Source organism: Desmodus rotundus, chromosome 1 (assembly GCF_022682495.2).
Source record: "Desmodus rotundus isolate HL8 chromosome 1, HLdesRot8A.1, whole genome shotgun sequence".
Lineage (NCBI taxonomy): Eukaryota > Metazoa > Chordata > Mammalia > Chiroptera > Phyllostomidae > Desmodus > Desmodus rotundus.
The window spans coordinates 91087178-91105426 of record NC_071387.1 but is presented as its reverse complement, the minus strand read 5'-3'; the positions used below and the strand labels follow the sequence as shown (position 1 = coordinate 91105426).

Here is an 18249-nt window from a genome sequence, read left to right as displayed (position 1 = left end):
GGCAGCCTGGGGACAGATACTGGAGCAAAGATGTGCTGAGAGACCAGGGGCCAGGCACCCCTTGGAATACAAGAAAAAAAAAAAATCTCATGTGTTTAATGTATATAAAGGCAAGGAAAGGACAGTCCTGAATCCAACAGCAATATTCTGTACATATGGCAGGGTTGAGAAGGAAGGGAGGGGGCCACAGAACCCACATGCGAACATGTACAAAAATAACTTACACAGCAGCCCCCACCTGCTATGGCTCTCTCCACAGCCACCAGGGTTGGGGGCACATATAGAAACCAGCACTGTGGGTGCTAACCACAACAGGCCAAGGTGCTGGTGGAGGGGAAAGGGGCACCAGTCCAGAGGGGACAGGCCTACGAGGAGGCCTTGAGGCGATTGGTGGCCGAGCGTGAGCTCAGCAGCTTGTCCACCATGGTTCGGGCATATCGGAGCCGGCTGGCCAGCTCCTTGGAGCAGCCGTATTCCTCCAGGAGGCTCAGGCGGTATGTGCGAAAGTCCCGCTTCTCATTAATGTAAGTCACGGCAGCCATCAGTGGGCACAGGATGAGTTTGGTGTGGTCCTATGAGGGAAGGAAGGGGATGGACAGACAGAGGATGACTGGTGGATTAAAGATGTAGGTGCTAGTGTAAGGAAGTATAAGGAGGACAGCCCAGCTGGTTGAGGGGTCTCACTCCACTCCCTTCCTGCTACCAAGAACAGGTCCCATACCTCCCACTCCCTATCCAACTCTTGTGACCTCGATGACAGGTGCAGGTCCCCAACTCTCCCTGCCTTGGCTCACCTGGAAGAAGTTGATCTGCACAGAGCCATTACTAAGGTGCAGGATGATGGCACTGCGGGTACGAAACCAGGTACGCAGGTAGGGCAGCCGGGCCAGCTCATCACCCTCCCGTGGTGTGATATTGGCCCCCGCCTTCAGCAAGTGTTCGCTCATGTAGTTTCGGAAATACTTAAGGAGGGTGATCTAGTTGGAGAGTCAGGGAGGGAGTCCAGAGTTAGAGCCCAACCCCTGGCACATCACCCACTCCCAGCAGCACCAGGCCACACGGGCCAGCCAGCACTTGCCTTCTTTAACAAGGAGTTGGGATGGGAATTCACAGTGAGGTAGGACTCTGTGCCGTCACGCTCTATGTACTGCAGGCTGTCACCGTCGTTGTAGAGGATAAGGCGTGTCGAGTCATTGAAGAGCACCCCTACGCTGTTGTCGCACAGTTGATATCCTGGTGGGAGTGGGGGGGAGACCTCAGAAAGGGGAGCAGGGAGCAAGGGAACACTGGGAGCTGGCACTGGGAGGGGACTTTACAGCCAAAAAAGGCAAAAGCCTGTAACAAGTCAAGGGATCACAAGGCCATCCCTGGGCCACCAACCCAGTCTGGAGGAAACCTACCAAGGCCATACTTGTCCGAATAGTCCACCCACTTGCTGACCCAGAAGATGGGGATGCAGGCAGGATCCTCAGCCTCCTCTGGGATGGAAACAGACAGAGGACTGGTCAGAACCAGTCTCTTCTTCTCAAGTGGCCCAAACCAGGAAGGCTTGCTGGTCACCCCACGTGGGCTCAGTCAGTGTGGCCTGGGACCACACACAGCAAAGCAAGGCCTCTGCTGCCAACAAGCTCAGACAAGCAGCAGGACAGACATGCAAGCAGCAAGTTATAGTGCAGAGCACCAAGTTCCACTCATTCATTCAACTGACCCATTTAATCAAAGGCCTACTGTGTGCTGGGCACTGTCAGAGGTACAGTGAGTAATGACCAAAACTAAGCCTTCGTGAAGTTTGCTTTCTAGTCACAGGGACAGAGGCTAATCAAAATAAATAGAACAAAATACTTAAGGTGCTTCCATCATGGGGAGAGTCAATGGCTGACAGATTATCCAGCTTTCCAGTTTTGAGTGATTAAAAAATTTTGAGAAGATAGGCAATTCCACATCAAAATGTTAAGCTCAGTAACAGCAATAACCCCTTATTTTAAATCCAGAAAACCAACATGGAAACCTTGGATTATGTTGGGTGAGAGGTGTTATATATAATATAAAGCAGGTATGGGGATGGCAAGTGCTAGGAGAGAAGACAGGAAATGCTCATGAGGGGGGACATCAGAGCAGACATTTGAAAAACATGAGTGTGAGCCATGCAGATATCTGCAGCAAGAACGTTCCAGAAGAGACTGGGGAAGCAAAGCCCTGAGGCTGAGCATCTCCAGGTCTATTTTTTCAATTGTCTTCAAGGCTAATCAGGAATTCTTTGCACAGAAGGAACGTGTAAATGCGGACCAATGTAGTACGGTGAGGCACTAGGAGATGAGGCCCTTGTGGAGACAGGACAGATGAGTCAGAACTAGGAAGGAGCCAGACCATGGAGGGCCTTGTGCTAACTCATTGGGATTTTAATCTATAGGAAATGGGGGAACTAAATATATTATGGGGACAGAAGCCTGGACAAGCCACTACACTCTGCTGGCTGAGACTTCCCTGCCCTCTAGAGATGCCTCAGGCAACCTCCCATCCCAGACTACTGCAGTGCCCACCTTGCCTCACCAGCCCCCGGTCTGAGGGCTTAGAGGCATTAACGCTGTGCAGTTGCTGCAGCAGGTCACCAAGGTGGCAGTCCACTGCCTCACTGGTCTCTCGAACTGCTGGTTCCTCTTTTTCTCGGGGCTGCTCAGCCATGGGGTTCTCTGTGCCTAGGAGAAGACATAGTCATTAGCTGGGCGAAAAACTGGCAGGCTGGGAGGGGCACAGGATGCCCTGCCACAGCTGGTACTCTCCCCAGAGAAAATCTTTTAACTGCTATTGCTTCGGTAAACTGAGTCACTGCCAGGTTATTAGAGCTCATACTCTAAGGACAGGCACATAGTATTCACTGGTACCTCCAGGACCAGGCCAAGCCCTTTAGCATGGCTTCACGGCCATACACAGTTTTGGAAATTCAGAATTAAAAGTATCTTCAACATGCAGAAAAACGGGAGAGTCAGTAAACTGCAGACCAGCAGGATGAATTAAGCAGGCATTAATGAAAATGTAAGCGATTTCTCACTCTAAAATTCGCTTCACGTACTTATGTATGACCAAAAAAGTCTGAAAAAACCCACGCTAAAACTTTAACATGGGTTATATTTGAGTGGTAGAAGCATGATTTTGTCTCTATGCTTATATGTTTAATTCTTTCCCCACCAACATGTGCTCATTCTCCTTGTGTAATATCAAAGTGTTCTTTAAAATATTTAAAGATCAGAGTTCTCAATTTAAAAAAACTATGCTGTGATAAAGACTTAAATGTGAAATAACATTTAGGATTTGCTTTTAAAACTCTAGCCAAAAAAGAGAGGAGGAGGTGGAATAAAAAAATATATAGGCAAATAACTATTGAAAATGGATGATAAATACATGAAGGTTCATCATACAGTTCTCTGTACTTTTTTTTTTTTTTTTAAGATTTTATTTATTTATTTTTAGAGAGAGGGGAAGGGAAGGCAGGAGGGAGAGAAACATCAATGTGTGGTTGCATCTCAAGCGCCCCCTACTGGGAACCTGGCCCGCAACCTAGGCATGTGCCCTGACTGTGAACTGAACCAGCGATCCTTTGATTCGCAGGCCGACCCTTTGATTCACAGGCTGGTGTTCAATCCACTGAGCCATACCAGCCTGGGCCTGTACTTTTGGGTAAGTTTAAAAATTTCCAGTCTAAGAAGTTTTTAAAAAATGTTTTCTGTCCAAAAATTAAAGCCAAAAGAAGAAAAAAAGCAATCCTTGAAATAACGCTGTTACGTGATAGCCCAAACAACAAATATCCGAGTTCAGACTGACATAATCAAATAAACACATGGGAGAGAAGCGACAGCTCTTCCTTACAGAATTCCAATGAATAAATATAGAAGGAGCAAAGAAAGAAAAACATCACTGTCAGAATACCACAGTTAAAATTGCCACAGCCAAGATCCACCATGACTGCTAACATCGGTGGGCAAAGTCTGAGGAGAAACAGGACAGTCTCAAAGTAACTCTGAACAAGGCATGTTTTAATTACAAAGGGAAAATTAATGACTGCAGTGGGGAAGCCAATCAAACACCACCATGACCAAGTGATCAAGACTGACATCACCAATAAAAGAAATGTCAAAAGTTAACACCAAAAGAAAAAAAGGGAATCCTTAAAATAACAGAAGCAAATGAACTTATATATTAAATTGACATATACTGAATTGATGCTATATCCACAGAGAAAAAAGTATTTCAAGTGATTTTTTTTCCATACTACATATCTTTAGTGAAATCTATTTCAAGGACAAGTAGAACTGCAAGAAAATAAAACATCATGTTGAAAAATGTATGTATATTAACTTAAGGAAACAAGACTTTCAGCTTAAGAAAAAAAAATACAAAATCAAAGAAGTAAAAATACTATAGCTCTGCATTTGAATCACACACTTAATAATTGCCCTAAGTAGTTACTTCACAGTGGAGGAAAAGACTGCTATAAAACACAAGATTATATCAACATTAAATTTCCTGAACTTGATAACTGTGCCATGTGCTGGGATTCTATAAAGGAATCTTTGTTTTGGGGAAATAGATGAAGTATTAAGTTGTAAAGGACAGGATATATACAACTTACAAATAATTCAGAAGAGAGGAAGGGAAATAATGAAGCAAATATGAACAAAAATGTGAATTGTGGCCCTGGCTGTTGTGGCTCCGTGGACTGAGCACTGACCTGTGGACTGAAAGTTTGCCAGTTCAATTCCCAGTCAGGGCACATGCCTGGGTTGCAGGCCAGGTCCCCAGATGGGGGCATGGCAACCAATCACTGTTTCTCTCATGCATAATGTTTCTCTCTTTTTCTCTCTCCTTTCCTGCTCTCTAAAAATAAACAAATAAAATCTTTAACTTAAAAAAAATGTGAATTGTGGAGCTGAATGAAGTGGATATAGGAGGTTTTGTCTACTCTCACACCTATTCCTAAATTTAAAATATAACAAGTTAAATAAAATGTTGAAAAGACATGAATTGGAAATATTACCATAAAGTCAAGATCCACCCCCGCCCATGTTATGTATTTCCTAATTCTGTCCTCAGAAGAGACCTAGAAACGACAATAACCTAGTAAGTGGCAAGTGGTTTTATAAGATGTCCATCCTTTTAAAGAGAGGCACACTGAAATTTATAGAGATAAAATAGTAAGGTGTCTGGGATTAACTTCAAAAACTTCAAAGGAACAAAAAAAGATGAAGTGCATGTGACAGAATCTTAACTTGAATCTGGTGGGTATGTGGGAGTGTACCGCCCTAAATTCTATGTGAATATTTGAAAATTTTTGTATTTCCTCAATGAACCATATAAGAGGGATGTTAAGAATCTTTTCGAATTCTGAAAAATAAGAATTTTTCAGGTGTGGCATTCAGTCCACTCTCTTTCTGGGCCTGACAGGTCTGATTCAGCCTTGTTAAGGTCTGTCTTTCCTGACTTTTTGCCATGGGAGGGTGGGGCGAGAGACTCAGGACCATGGCCTGTCCTACTGCACACCTGAGCTCGGGGGCCATCCACCCACACATCTAAAGCCTAGGCTCTTTGTGAGTGTGGGGAGGGTCTGTTGTCTACCCAATCCTTGCTTTACCTTTATTGAGGACTGACAGAGGCTTCCGGTTGCTGGGGTCCAGACTGCTGGGAGCAATGGAAAACCTGGGTGGAATGGTGAGGCAGGTGATGGGGAGACGGGCGGGGATATAGCCAGAGGTAAAAAACTCGTCGTTGAGTAGCTCGTGGATGGTGGGGCGGGCGGTGGGGTCGGTCTGAAGCATCTTCTGGATGAGGGAGGCAGCCACAGGATTGATGTGCTACAGCAGCAAGAGAAGAGCCATAAGCGGAATGTGACAGCACCTCAAGTGCAGTGCTGTACAAGGAGCTGCAGGCCCACCCCACATGCAGCCCCTGGTGTCAAATAGACCCCAATTAGTTACTGCAAACAATGCCAAGTTCCCCACTATCAGCTTTGCTGAGTTGACAAGTGTCAGACTCAGTCGTGAGAATGGTTATTTCTCCCTCCTCTTCAAACTCAAGGTTCATTCGAGGTTATTTTGTCCCAGTTTGCTATTACACAATTCAAGTTGCTCTCCACTAGAGTAGCACTTAAGAACACAGGCTTTGGGGTCACAGAGACCTGGTCTAAGTCCCAGTTCTGCTCTTAATACCAGCTGTGACAAATATCTTCATCTATAAAATGAGGACATGGCACCAAGCCTGGTGAGAAGACTCCACAGGATACAGACCTAGCACAGGTCAAATGCATAGTAACAGCCTAGCATTAACTCTGCACTCACTATGTGCCAGGAAAGTATCCTAAGCACATCATATATATTCACTCATTTAGTCCTCACAAAAAACATCCAAGGGGTGGAGATCTCTATTACCAACCACCCCTCTCTTGCAGATGAGGGAACTGAGGCACAGAGAGGTTAAGTGCCTAAGAATACACACCTACTATGTGGTATAGCCAGCACCCACACTGATGCAGTCTAGCTGCACTCAAGGACCCGCACTCTGAACCACTCCATGCTGGGTCTGTCTGACAGTTAACTGTCATTATGGGGTCAGGGCTCTTTGGCTGCACACAAGGCAAAAACATGAAAGCAGCCATGTGCCAGGCTTGCTTTCAATGCATTTATGCAGGTCATGGGAAAATGCACACCACTGTGGACTCACAGTGATCCACGATGTGAGCGCTTCCTGTGTAAAAGGCACTGTGTGAGGCGCTGCCCTCCATTTCACAGATGGGGAACCACAGCTCGGAAGATCCAGGCCACTTGCCCAGCTGCATCAAGACAGTCCACTGCCAAAGCTTAAGCAGCACTTCTACTTCTGCCTCCTACTTCCTTCCCATTTTTTTGGTACTTGTTTTTTACACATCTTCAGGGTTATCTATTCAACCTTTGAAATCTAAAAACTCTCTCCCCCAGGGGAAAAAAAAAATGCTTTTGTGCACATATGTCTAGTTCTATATGTAGTTTCAGACATGAACTCTCCAAGGCTCTGAGGCTACCCAAGGTGTGGGGTTGACCTATCGCTGTGTGCCCAGGTTGTAGCTAGACTCAGTAAATAGCTTTGTGGGGGAGGTGAACAAAATGTATTAAATTTAAACTTAAGTGTTTTTAGTCACCTTGGGAATATTGTACTCATTCTTCTTGATCCGGAGGTAGGTCTCTTTTAGGCAAGATGTCTCAAAAGGTGGTTTGCCCACTAACAAGGTATACCTGTAAGCACAAGGTGGGATTTGGCTCAAGACTGTCAGCCAAAACACAGATGCAGGAGGAACCATCTCAGGGCCGGAACGAAGGCCAGGCATCCTCTGGATACTCACTCTGTCCCTGAGGACACTTCCCAAGCCCACTGAGCAGCCCCAGGAACCAGGACACTGGCAGAGAGTCCTCAACAGATTACAGGAGGTGATAACAGGATTCTTATGGGCAATTTTCTAGGGCCCCAGAGACCACCATCCAGTACAGTACAAGTCCAAATGGGGGCTAAGCTGCTCCTGCAGAGGCAGCTCTGCATTTACTAGTTCTATACTTTAAAGCCTGAAGTTTTCATTTGAAATAGCTCCACTGAAAAGAAGTAAGAAGGCCACTGCCACAACTCACACCCTCTGCCCACCACTCAGCTCTGATGGCCTTGACCAGGACAGACAGCAGGCACCTCCTCCTGGCCAGCTCTAACTCCTAGCCTAAGTCCTCCCACCCAATGCCGCTCTCTAGATCAGTGGTTCTAAAACTTTTGTGCACAAGAATCAGCCAGGGATCTGGTTAAAATCCAGATTCTGATTCGGCAGTCTGAGTCCTAAAGTTCTGTAATTCTAACAGGTTCCTGGGTGATGATGTTGCTGACCTGTGGACCACCCTCTGAGTAGTAAGAGGCCCAGGCTGCAGGAATCCTATAGGATACACCAGTGACAAGAAAATATAGGAAAATTAGGCTGTTCTTGGGCTGGCTGTCCTCTCGAGCAGCCTTTTCATAGGCAGATTGGTTAACAGGTGAGATGTCCAAAAGAGCCCCTACATAGGCCAGGTGGATCTTCCAACTTACATGATACACCCAATGGACCACACATCCACCTCGAAACTGTGCCCTTTCTTGCTCAGCACCTCAGGAGCTATGTAATTAGGAGTTCCACACAGGGTCTTCTTCCGTTCTCCATCATATTCGACTTTGGTTGCCAGTCCGAAATCCCCTGGGTGAGAGGAAGATGGGTACTCAGATGCTAGCCTCTGCCATCTGTCAATGCGGACAACTTGATTCGGGTTTGACCACTGTGAATTAGGGTCCCTCAAGCTCTAGTCCTTGTATGCAGCAAGGCCTACCTAGGAATCCTCCCGCCCTGCTGGCCCATGGAGGGGGCCTCTCAATGATCCTCCTAGCCCCTCCCCTTAGACAGGAGGACTAAGCTTCTAAAAGGGAATTGACAGGAGTAGAAAAACTCAGGGATCAAGCAAGTCACCTTCAAGACTGCTACAGGCTAGTCTGTGAGATAACAGGGAGGAGCTGGGGCTGTGGCAAACCAGAGGGATTCAATACAAAACAGCTGCCTTTCACCCCAGCAAGGAAGTGCCCTGAGGGAATGCTGTCCCTGTACCACTGGAGTTTCCAATAGTTTAAAAGGAGCTCCAAATATAAAAAAAGAAAATTCATTTAAATTATTAAAAAAAATATTTTGTAAGAAATAAGTGTTGGAGAGAATGTGGACAAAAGGGAACCCTTATCCACTGCTGATGGGAATGCAGACTGGTGCAGCCACTGTGGAAAACAGTATGGAGATTCTTCAAAAAATTAACAGAGCTACTGTATGGCCCAGCAATCCCTCTTCTGGGTATCTACCCCCAAAATTTGAAAATACTTATTTTTAAAGACATGTACGCCTATATTCATTGCAATATTATTCACAGTAGCTAAGACATAGAAACAACCTACATATCCTTCAACGAATAACTGAATAAAGAAGATGTGGCACACATATAAAATGGAATACTACTGGGCCATAAAAAAAGGACGAAATACTGACATTCTCGATAACATGGATGGATCTTGATAGTATCATACTAAGTAGAATAAGTCAGATGGGAAAGGACAAGAGCCATATGATTTTACTCATATCTGGGATGCAAAACAGAAAGCAAAAAACAGAACAAGTTCATAGACACAGACCATAGAATGGTGGTTACCAGAGGGGAAGGGGGATGGAGGAAGGATGAGGAGTAAAAGGGGTCAAATATATGACGATGGAAGGAGACTAGGCTCTGGGCAGTGAGTACACAATACACTGAAACTTATACAAGTAATCAACAGCGCAGGCTTCCTACTCTTCTTCCTTCCTCCCCAATCTCCTTCCTATTTCCCCTCTCCCAGTTTCCTCCTTATTCCCACTTCTTTGTTGTGTTAGGAACCCCTGCAGGCCCAGCACCTCACCTATTTTCACCTCCAAATCCTCGTTCAGGAAGAGGTTGCCTAGCTTGAGGTCCCGGTGAATGACCCGGTTTCGGTGCAGGTACTGGCAGCCAAGGACGATCTGCCGCAGATAGTAGCGGGCCTCAGGCTCAGTCAATGCTTTCCTCCGTTTGTGCAGCTCCAAGAGAGACTGGGCAGGGGGAAAAGAGAGGAAGGAGGAAGAATGGAGTGGGGAGCGAGCGGTGCTCTGTACTTAAGTCCAAGGGTGAAAGCGGTATCATTAGGTAAAAGCAGCCCAGAACTGACTCTCCCGCTCCCCCTCCCCACCCCCCACCCTCTTGCCGCCCGCCCCTACCCTCCACCCCCGCCATTTTTTCTCCAGGACAATTAGCATGTGGGCTCTCCCATAAACCTGGCATTCCCGTTTTCTACCAGCTCCTTCCAAAGCCCCTGACTAGGGACTCCTCTGTCAGCCCCACTCCCTGAGCTCAAAGTCTCTAGTATCCCCTTCCCTTGTCTTTTCGTAGCACCAGATCCCTTTCCTGAACCTCCGAAGTCTGTTTCCAACCACCCTTTCCCCGACCAACCGCAATCCGGAAGCTCCCTTCCCCAGGACACCCCTTCCCCGGGACTCCACCCTTAGCAACTCCGGAAGCCCCAGCGTCCATTACCAGAGTTCTCCCCCAACCCCCGCCCCCCCTCTGTCCAACACCCAGCGTCCAGGAGCCAACTTCCCTAGCAGCAACAGGACTTGGGCTTCACTTAACCGAAACCCCCTCCCCACGCAGCTCCAAGCTCTGCCCAAATACTTTCACACCCCTAAATCGAGGTTCCCAGCACCTCCTTTCTAGCAGCCCCGAGCCCTGGGCTCCCCTTCTCCAGCAACTCCGGGTCCGGGCGCTCCAACCCCCGCCCCTGGGCAGCTCCAGCCCCCCCGACAACGACACTCACTCTCCGGCGGCAGAGCTCCAACACCACGAACACGAAGTCGTTGTCCTCGAAAAAGCCGTGGAAGCCTACGACATGCTGGTGGGCGAGGCTGCGGTGAATGGATATCTCCATGGACATCTTCTCCTTCTGGTGCGGCTTAAGCAGCAGCGACTTTGGCACGATCTTGCCCGCGAAAACCTCCTTAGTGTCCGCGTCCGAGATCTCGAAGCACTTGGCAAAGCCGCCCTTCCCCAGAAAGCGGCCCCGCAAGTAGCGCCGCCGATTGCGTGGGTCCACTAGGACCTCCGGGATCTCTTTCCCCGGCGGAGCAGCCGCCGGGGCCCCCGGAGCTGCAGCGCCGGGCCCCCCGGCTTTCCCTGGGTCGGCTAGTCCCCGCGCGAGCTTCCCTACTGTTGCTGCAGTGCTCATGTTCCCGGAGTTGCTCAGCGGCCCTCCAGAGTCTGGGCAGAGGTTTGACACCGCTCAGCTCCTCCTCGAATTCAAACGCGGCGCCGGGAACGTTACAAAAGCCTACGCGCCACTGATTGGCCGCGGGGATTTAAAATCCAAACCCGCCCGCCGCGTGGCACTCTGGGTGCTCTGGGCACCACCGCCGCCTTTACACGTCACGCAGGGGCGAGGCTGGGGAAGAGGCTCGGGGATTTGATTGACAGAAACTCAGGAAGAGCAGACACGTGGGATGCCTGGGAAACGAGGTGTGCCACAGCCGGAGTTCAGGGTTTCTTCTCCTTCTCTCCGCTGCCCGGGAAGTACCTCCTTCCACTAAGCTTTTCTTAACACCTTCCTCCACCCCCACCCCGCCTTCTAGAATATAAACTCAGAATAGAGACCCGGCAGCGCCCAGAGATAGCTTGGGAGAGCCTTAGAACACGCCTCCAATGCCATCAGCTCTCTACTGAGATACCCCCAATAAACTAAAATGTAAGTAAAACAGAATGCTTGCGAGGAATTTGTATCTTCATGTCAAGGTCCCTATTCCCCTCCTTCAAATAACAGCTGCTCCTATACCCCTTTGGCTTACAGAACAACGCTACTGAAAGTACGGTCCAGGGACCGCCACCACATTGCTATCACCTGGGAGCTTGTTAGAAAAGCAACTTTTCAGGCCCTGCTGCAGACCTCCTGAGAATTTTGCCTTTCAGCGTGACTGCCCAGGTGATTCCTACACATACTGAAGTTTGAGAAGCTCCATACCAGTGTCTCGATTGCTCACTGCTGTTTCTTCCAGTGCCTAAAAAAGTATACCCTCAGTGTTTGGTCAGAGGGGGCGATGGAAGAGTGCCTGGCAAACTGGTAGGCCAAGGCCAAATCTGGCCTGCAGGGTTGTTTAGTTTGACCCCCACTTTTTAAAATTTGGATTCATTTAAAGCACTTCAAAATCAAGCTGGGTCGCACAAAATTCAGATCTGTGGCTTTCCCTGAAAAACAAAACAAAACTAGCAGCTCTGGCAACGCTATGTATGCATATTTCCCCAGTTTGTCAAAGTTCCCAGATCCCCTTCCCTCACCCCCCACCTTTGTCTATTTGCTTATCTTCTGTAGATACTTGAATAGCAAGCCTGGAGTGACAAAGTAGCTGAGTTAGAAGCTCTTTTTCTGTGCCCCTGTTACCCTACCCTGTCTTTGATAGAGTCCAGCAAAAATCACACCACATTGTCAGTATCTCTTTACCCACCTTTCAATAAACTGAGAGACAATGATGATGTCTTTCCTACCCCATGTTCCAAACTCCCACTGCAATGCCCGGTAAAAAGGAGGGACAAATGTTTGCTGAATAAAAGGGAGGGGTTTTTTTAATTATCATTTTTTATCTCTGTGGTATATAGTCTTCTATTTTATGTTTATTGAAGTTGATTCTACATAGAGAAAAAGTATACATATCATAATTGTACAGCTCAGTGACTTTGCACAAACTTAACATACCCCATGTAAACAGCACCCAGACTGAGACACGCTGATACCCCAGAAGTCCCCATTATGCCTTGTGTTGGGGTTCCCCAAGACTACCCCACACAGTTCAATGATTCACTGGGAGACTCATATACTCAGCACATAGCCCTACTCATGTCCAAATATGATTACAGAGAAAGGCTGTGAAGCAGAATCAGCTGAGGGAAATTTCAGGTGCACAAAGCAAAGTCCAAAGGAAACCAGACACAAGCTTCCTGGAGTTCTCTCCCAGTGAAGTCACACAGGACATACTTAATTCCTCCGGCAATAAGTTGTGACCACACCAGCAAAATATCATCTAATAGGGAAGCTGATTAGAGAGACTCATTGTCCAGGGCTTTAACTGGGGGGCTGGTCGTGTAGGCACCCTCAGCCTAGCACACAACAAATTCCGAATTTCCAGAAGGAAAGCAGATATTTAGCATAAAGCACATTGTTTGCACAGTTTAGGCATAATAAGCCACTCATCACTGAGTGAATAGTGAGAAGCCTCCCAAAGCCCAAGTTCCCAGTCCAGCTAAGTGCCAACCTTGCAAATAGGCCTTTCTAAGGTGACCAGTTTCAGGTCTGCTTTATTAACTCTTTTCTACATAGTTTAGCCTTGGCCCAGGCTTCTTTACAGCAAAGTTATTATCAGCAGGACCCCCACACAAAAGGATGAAAACAACCTGCAGGACTGATCTCAGCTATACCTATTAGGGGACCTGGATTTAGCCAGTTAAAGTAAAATGACTCCCATTAACCATAAAAGTCTACCTTAGAAAGCCAGGTAGCCTTCTCCTTAGTTTCTGTCTGACACGTTTTTACCGGGCCCAAGGTATTAACTCAAGTCCAGTATAGCTGTGGCCTGCAAGTTAAGTTGACCTGAAGCCTTCTAGGGCTGAGCCAGAGTTGTAAGGGGCAGACAGTATAACCCCAGGGGGCATATGTGGTCTCCCTGAAAATGAGACCAAATATAATTTTACAATGTTAGGGTGCCCCAAGCAGGGCAGACATTGGTCAAGCAGTGGAGGTTAATAGCACCCGCAGTGTAGCCTTCTACTATGAGACCTCCTGCCCTAGAGTTCCCAGTCCAGTATGAAAAATTGATCCAGTCCTTGTTTTTCAAGGGATTCTGAAGGGAGTCCATTCCAAACAGTGTTGCAGGTCCATGATACCAGTTATCCATCTTGTGAGCTTGGATGGCGCTTGAAGGCATTCTGATGGAGAGTGCAGGAGGCTCCTCTGTTGTCATTGTCAGTGCTGCCAGGTGTAACCACAGGCTCAGCAGTCTGAACTCAAAGCACTCGCAGTGCATGGTAAGGCAACAGTGGAAAGCTTTCAGGCAGAGGGAAAGCCTCCTGGACTAGTTCTGATAAACAAAGATGAGAAACGCCCTTCCCATTCCCAAGGCTCCCTAGGTACTAGCTTTTTGCTTTTTCTCCACTGTTAGAAAATTAGTATGTCCCACCAATCAACAATCCTAACTTCACATTTTTTCTTTTTTTTTTGTTCTGCAAACTGTTTCCTTTTTAATTTAACAATGCACCATAAACATTCTTCCATGCAATGGATGAAAATATGCTATTGAAACATAGAGTGCTGCAGTTGGATAATGGGAATGACACCTAAAGCAAAGTATATGCATAAGATTAAAGCCCTGGGACTGGCAAATGCCTGCCAGGGGCACTACACAAAAGGAATGTCTTCAAAGCCCCTTTGTGGGGCCTTATAGCCACCCCTGAGTTCCCTTGAACCCCTTGGGTAGAAGGGGTCCTATAAACTTTTGTGTATCTGCATAACACCCCCTATCCCCCCACCAATTTCTGTCTGGTTTTCTTCATCTCACCCTCTACCCTAGCCATCTCGTCAAATTCTCTTATCATCTCCTAACTGCTCAAGTGTATGGCCTCTTTGTGTTTCTTGAGGCACTGAGCCAGCCCCTTGTCGGTTTTTCTTTTGGCTTTTCTGGTACAGCATCCCCAGAAGGGCATGCTTTCCTGCAGCCCTTGGTTCAATAGCTGGGTTTCTTTCTTCCTTTGGCTCTCCAGTTTTCCCTGAGTCACTGGCTTTCCCTCTTCTTTTGGCTTTTCCTCCTTCTCTTCTAGTACTTCGTATAGTATCTTCTGTCTTTCCCTTGTTTTCTATTTTTCCCTCATTTTCTAACTTTTCCTTGTCTTCCAGAGTATAAGCTACTCTGGCTTTTCAACATTCTGAGGCTGTTCTTTGTTTTCCATCTTTCCTTCATTCTCAGGCATTCCATTTTTACTGTAGAATTGTTTCATGTTGAGATGTCCCCCCTCCCCCTTTTCCTGTCCCGCAGGAATTCTGGACAGTCTCCTCCTTTCCAGCCTCCTGAGTGCTGAGAACAAAGACACACAGACCTTTTTCCTCTCAGTGCCTGTTCCTTCTCACCCATTCTAGTGTTCCTCAGGCAGCGATGAAGAAGTCCCTCCCACTGACCTGACAGAACCTGGAGCAACAATTAGAAGTTCGCAGAAGGCTCAGGGTCCAACCACAGCAAAGGAGCCACATTTTAAAAATTATTTCTTACTGTCTTCTAGTCCTTTCATCTGGAAGGATTGTACAAAGAGGCATAAAAGCCCTTAACCAGATCCCTGGTTGGGTAGCTCAGTTTGTGAGAATATCATCCTGATACACCAAGATCGCAGGTTCAATTCTCCATTAGGGCACATACAAGAAGCAAACCATGAATGGTAAAATACGTGGAACAACAAATTGATGTTTTCTCTTTCTCTCTCTTCCCCTCTCTCTTTTAAATCTTTAACCAGATAAGACATATTCAGGAACTGGTCAGGATGTGTTATGGGCTAAGATGTCTTCACCCAAAATTAATATGCTAAAGCTCCTAATCTTCAGTACCTTAGAACATGACTATAGTTGGAGAGAGGGCCTTTAAAGAGATGATTAAGGTAAATGGAGTCATTAAGGTGGGCCCTAATCCAAAATGTCAAGTGTCTTTATAAGAGGAGATTACAGCATAGACAACACAGACAAAGGGGTGACTATGTGAAGACACAGCAAAAAGGCAGACATCTGCAAGCTAAGGAGAGAGGCCTCAGAAGAAAACAAACCCTGCTGACAGCTTGATCTTAGACTTCTGACCTCCAGAACTGTAAGGAAATAAATCTCTGTTGTTTAAGCCACCCTCTCTGTATTATTTAATGGCAGCCCTAGCAGATTAATAGAGGATGAAATCCTAAATTTTCAAAAATTTCAAACGGGGTCTACATAACCTCCTACTCCTTTTATCCACATAGCAGCCTAGGAAAGATGAATGCCTTTCTAGAGACTGCTACATTTGAATAATCAACCTACCTTACATCCTCCGGTGTCTGTACCAGGGAAAAGTGTGGAGGTAGAGTCAAGATATCAGCCCACTGTGGCAAGTTGCAGCAATCCAGAAAGCTGAACAGTGCAATACCTTCCCCCCCCAGAGGAGGCCCAGAGGCTGATTTGTCAAAAGCAGATGGAGGGGTCACAGTCCCTATTATGTGCCCTCCCCCAACAGGCAGCTTTCCCCGGGGAACACGAGTTAGGATGCAATTAGCCTCTGATAAAGACCTGGGCAGCAGCTTAATTTTAGATGGTCCCTTCTGAGAGCAAGCCCTTTTCTATGGCATTTGCATGTGACCCAGAAGGTCCAGCCAGCATCCGCGATCCATGTTTTCACAATTCAGAACTCCACAGATGGGACCCTAAGTCTCCAGTAGTTCTGAGGTCTAAGTCCTGTTCATGGAGCCTGGATCTGCTTTCAGTCCAGCACAGCTCCTGTTGAGGCTGAAAAGGCACAACAGCCAGTCTGTTTTCAGCTTCTAGTCAGGTCCGGGCAATCAGGATCAGTGAATTTGCAGTTCCTATTGAGCCAGCTGCTTTCTCCGGCAGCAGCAAAGACATGCTGCAGTGCCATATAACTATGGTCCAAATTTAAGTGACAAGCACAACTTCCTTTTCATCTTGTCCATCTTAGAGTCCAAACTGACCCACTCAAAAATATGCACATCAAAATGGACAGGCAGCAGCCAATTTGTGTCAGATATTTGATTTCAGCAAGAGCTTATTACCAATTTAACTGCTTTTTCAAATTCCAAATGTGTAGTTCCATCCAGAGATTGCCTGTCTTTTAATGTGTTGAAAGATCCAGAGGCTCCAACAGACACAAATCCTAGCAATGACCATCAGTTATGGAGACTTCTTCTGGTTCCAATTAGAATTTAAATTATAGTTCACTAGTGGCAAAGGGCAAGAAAGTTGTATCCCACCAACACCTTCTTAATTTAAAGAATTAAAACTAATCTTTCTTTGATTGGGAAGATCCCTCTAGCATTTGTGAAACTATAAGCATATAACATTTTAAATCAACTTTATCATATATCCAAATACAACAGCCACAAAATACAAAGCCCTTTTTAAAAACTTTCCTTCTTTTCTCATTGCAAATTTACTCAAACCCCTAGCAGAAAATTTAACATTTACAGGGCTATCATTGCAAGCCTGCAACATTAACTCTTTTCTGCACAGGCCCCTTCCAGTAACAACCCCCCAAGGGTATCTCTTCACTTTCATAAGGTCAGAGTTTTAGCCAATGGACTCAACCAATAAAAACAAGTTAGAGTGTTTTTCATTCATACAGTCAAAGGCCACTGAGGACCCACTGCATGTCTATTTTATTTTTTCCACTTAGAAACACTAAAAAATAACGAAATATTTAAGACACTTCCTTTAATTTCCTTTCATCCTTTAACAGCTTCTTCATTTCCCGTCTAATCCTTGTCAACATGGAGTTTCAATTTCATATAGGTGCAATAATGCCCTGTTAATACAATCTATCTGCTTAGCATGAGTAATAATACTCTTAATAGTGAACCCTTACTGAGTACCTACTATAGCCATGCATGGGGCTAAGAGCTTTACAGAAGTGACCTCATTTAATCTTTACAAAGGCCTTAGGAGAAAAGGATTATTATACCCATTTTGAAGATGAGGAAATGAGCACTTCTGGATTAGATTACTCACCCAGGGTCATGTAGTTACTAGGTGACATAGCTTGAATTCCAATTGGACTCTGCAGACTCCACAGTACATCTGCTTATACACTGGCTCTCTGCACACTGTCTCTTTGGGCCTTGTCTGGCAAGCCCCAAAGCCCAGACTCATTCGTTTACTTGCTCACTCCCTCCCTACCAAAAAGCAGTATGACATACTGGTTAAACTCATGGACTAAAGAATCCTAGCTTCAAATGCCAGCCCTTCCTTAGCTGTGTGACCTCTCTGTGCCTCACTGTCCATGTCTATAAAATGGAGATAATTATATATATAGTGCCCATCTCCTAGGATTCTATCTACATGACATGCCTATCTCCTAAGGTTCTCATGAAGAGATTCTATTGAGTACAGCACTTCAAATGGTACCAGGCACATAATCATGTCCTTATTGTTGTTGTTACTGAAATAAAAGGAACCAGTACCTACTCCCAGGATGCTCAGAGTATCCAACAGGGCTTTTCTGTTCCCAGGCTCTCATATTTCTTTGTTTTCCCCCTCTGCTCTGGCTCTTCTGCTTTCTTGGGCTCTGTGGCTTCCATGGGAAATCAGAAAATTCCCAGCAGACCCCAAAAGGTAAGATGAATGCAGCTGAAGAGGAACTAGTGGGGCCAAGAAAAACCAGAGGCTAATGTCTAGATCCGAGGTCTGAAACACAGAGTGCGGACTCCACTCCTGTGTTTCTTTTCTTGGGTGATTTTCATATGCACAAACCATGTGCCTGATGTCTAACTGACTTGGAGACATAGAACAAGCCATTTTGTTTCCTCAGGGAAGCAGGATGTCCTGTGCTAATTCTTCTCCCTTCAGGGTCTGGGTCAGAGTGCATAATGAATGCAACTGGGGCCAACCCACCAGGGG

The 18249-nt window shown here is 46.3% G+C and overlaps 1 protein-coding gene and 1 pseudogene across 1 annotated transcript; both read right to left on the bottom strand.

The window, feature by feature from the left end:
- Positions 1-80: 80 nt before the first annotated feature.
- On the bottom strand, positions 81-10940 carry PLK1 (polo like kinase 1). The gene is made up of 10 exons (XM_024560411.3): positions 10396-10940; positions 9466-9634; positions 8089-8233; positions 7166-7259; positions 5627-5846; positions 2541-2696; positions 1401-1478; positions 1079-1233; positions 795-977; positions 81-572 (listed from the first exon to the last, which is right to left on the bottom strand). The coding sequence occupies exons 1-10, from the start codon at positions 10801-10803 to the stop codon at positions 366-368; spliced, it is 1815 nt and encodes a 604-aa protein (XP_024416179.2). The 5' UTR covers positions 10804-10940; the 3' UTR covers positions 81-365.
- Positions 10941-13859: 2919 nt separating this feature from the next.
- On the bottom strand, positions 13860-15106 carry LOC112304894 (transcription elongation factor A protein-like 4; annotated as a pseudogene).
- Between the last annotated feature and the right edge of the window lie 3143 nt (positions 15107-18249).

Coding starts and splice junctions, on each gene's coding strand:
- PLK1 (XM_024560411.3), bottom strand. CDS start 10,803: ATGAGCACTGCAGCAACAGTAGGGAAGCTCGCGCGGGGACTAGCCGAC. Junction 5,847..7,165: donor ATGAGTACAATATTCCCAAG/GTGACTAAAAAC, acceptor TTGCTGCTGTAG/CACATCAATCCTGTGGCTGC. Junction 573..794: donor TGCAGATCAACTTCTTCCAG/GTGAGCCAAGGC, acceptor CTTCCCTCATAG/GACCACACCAAACTCATCCT.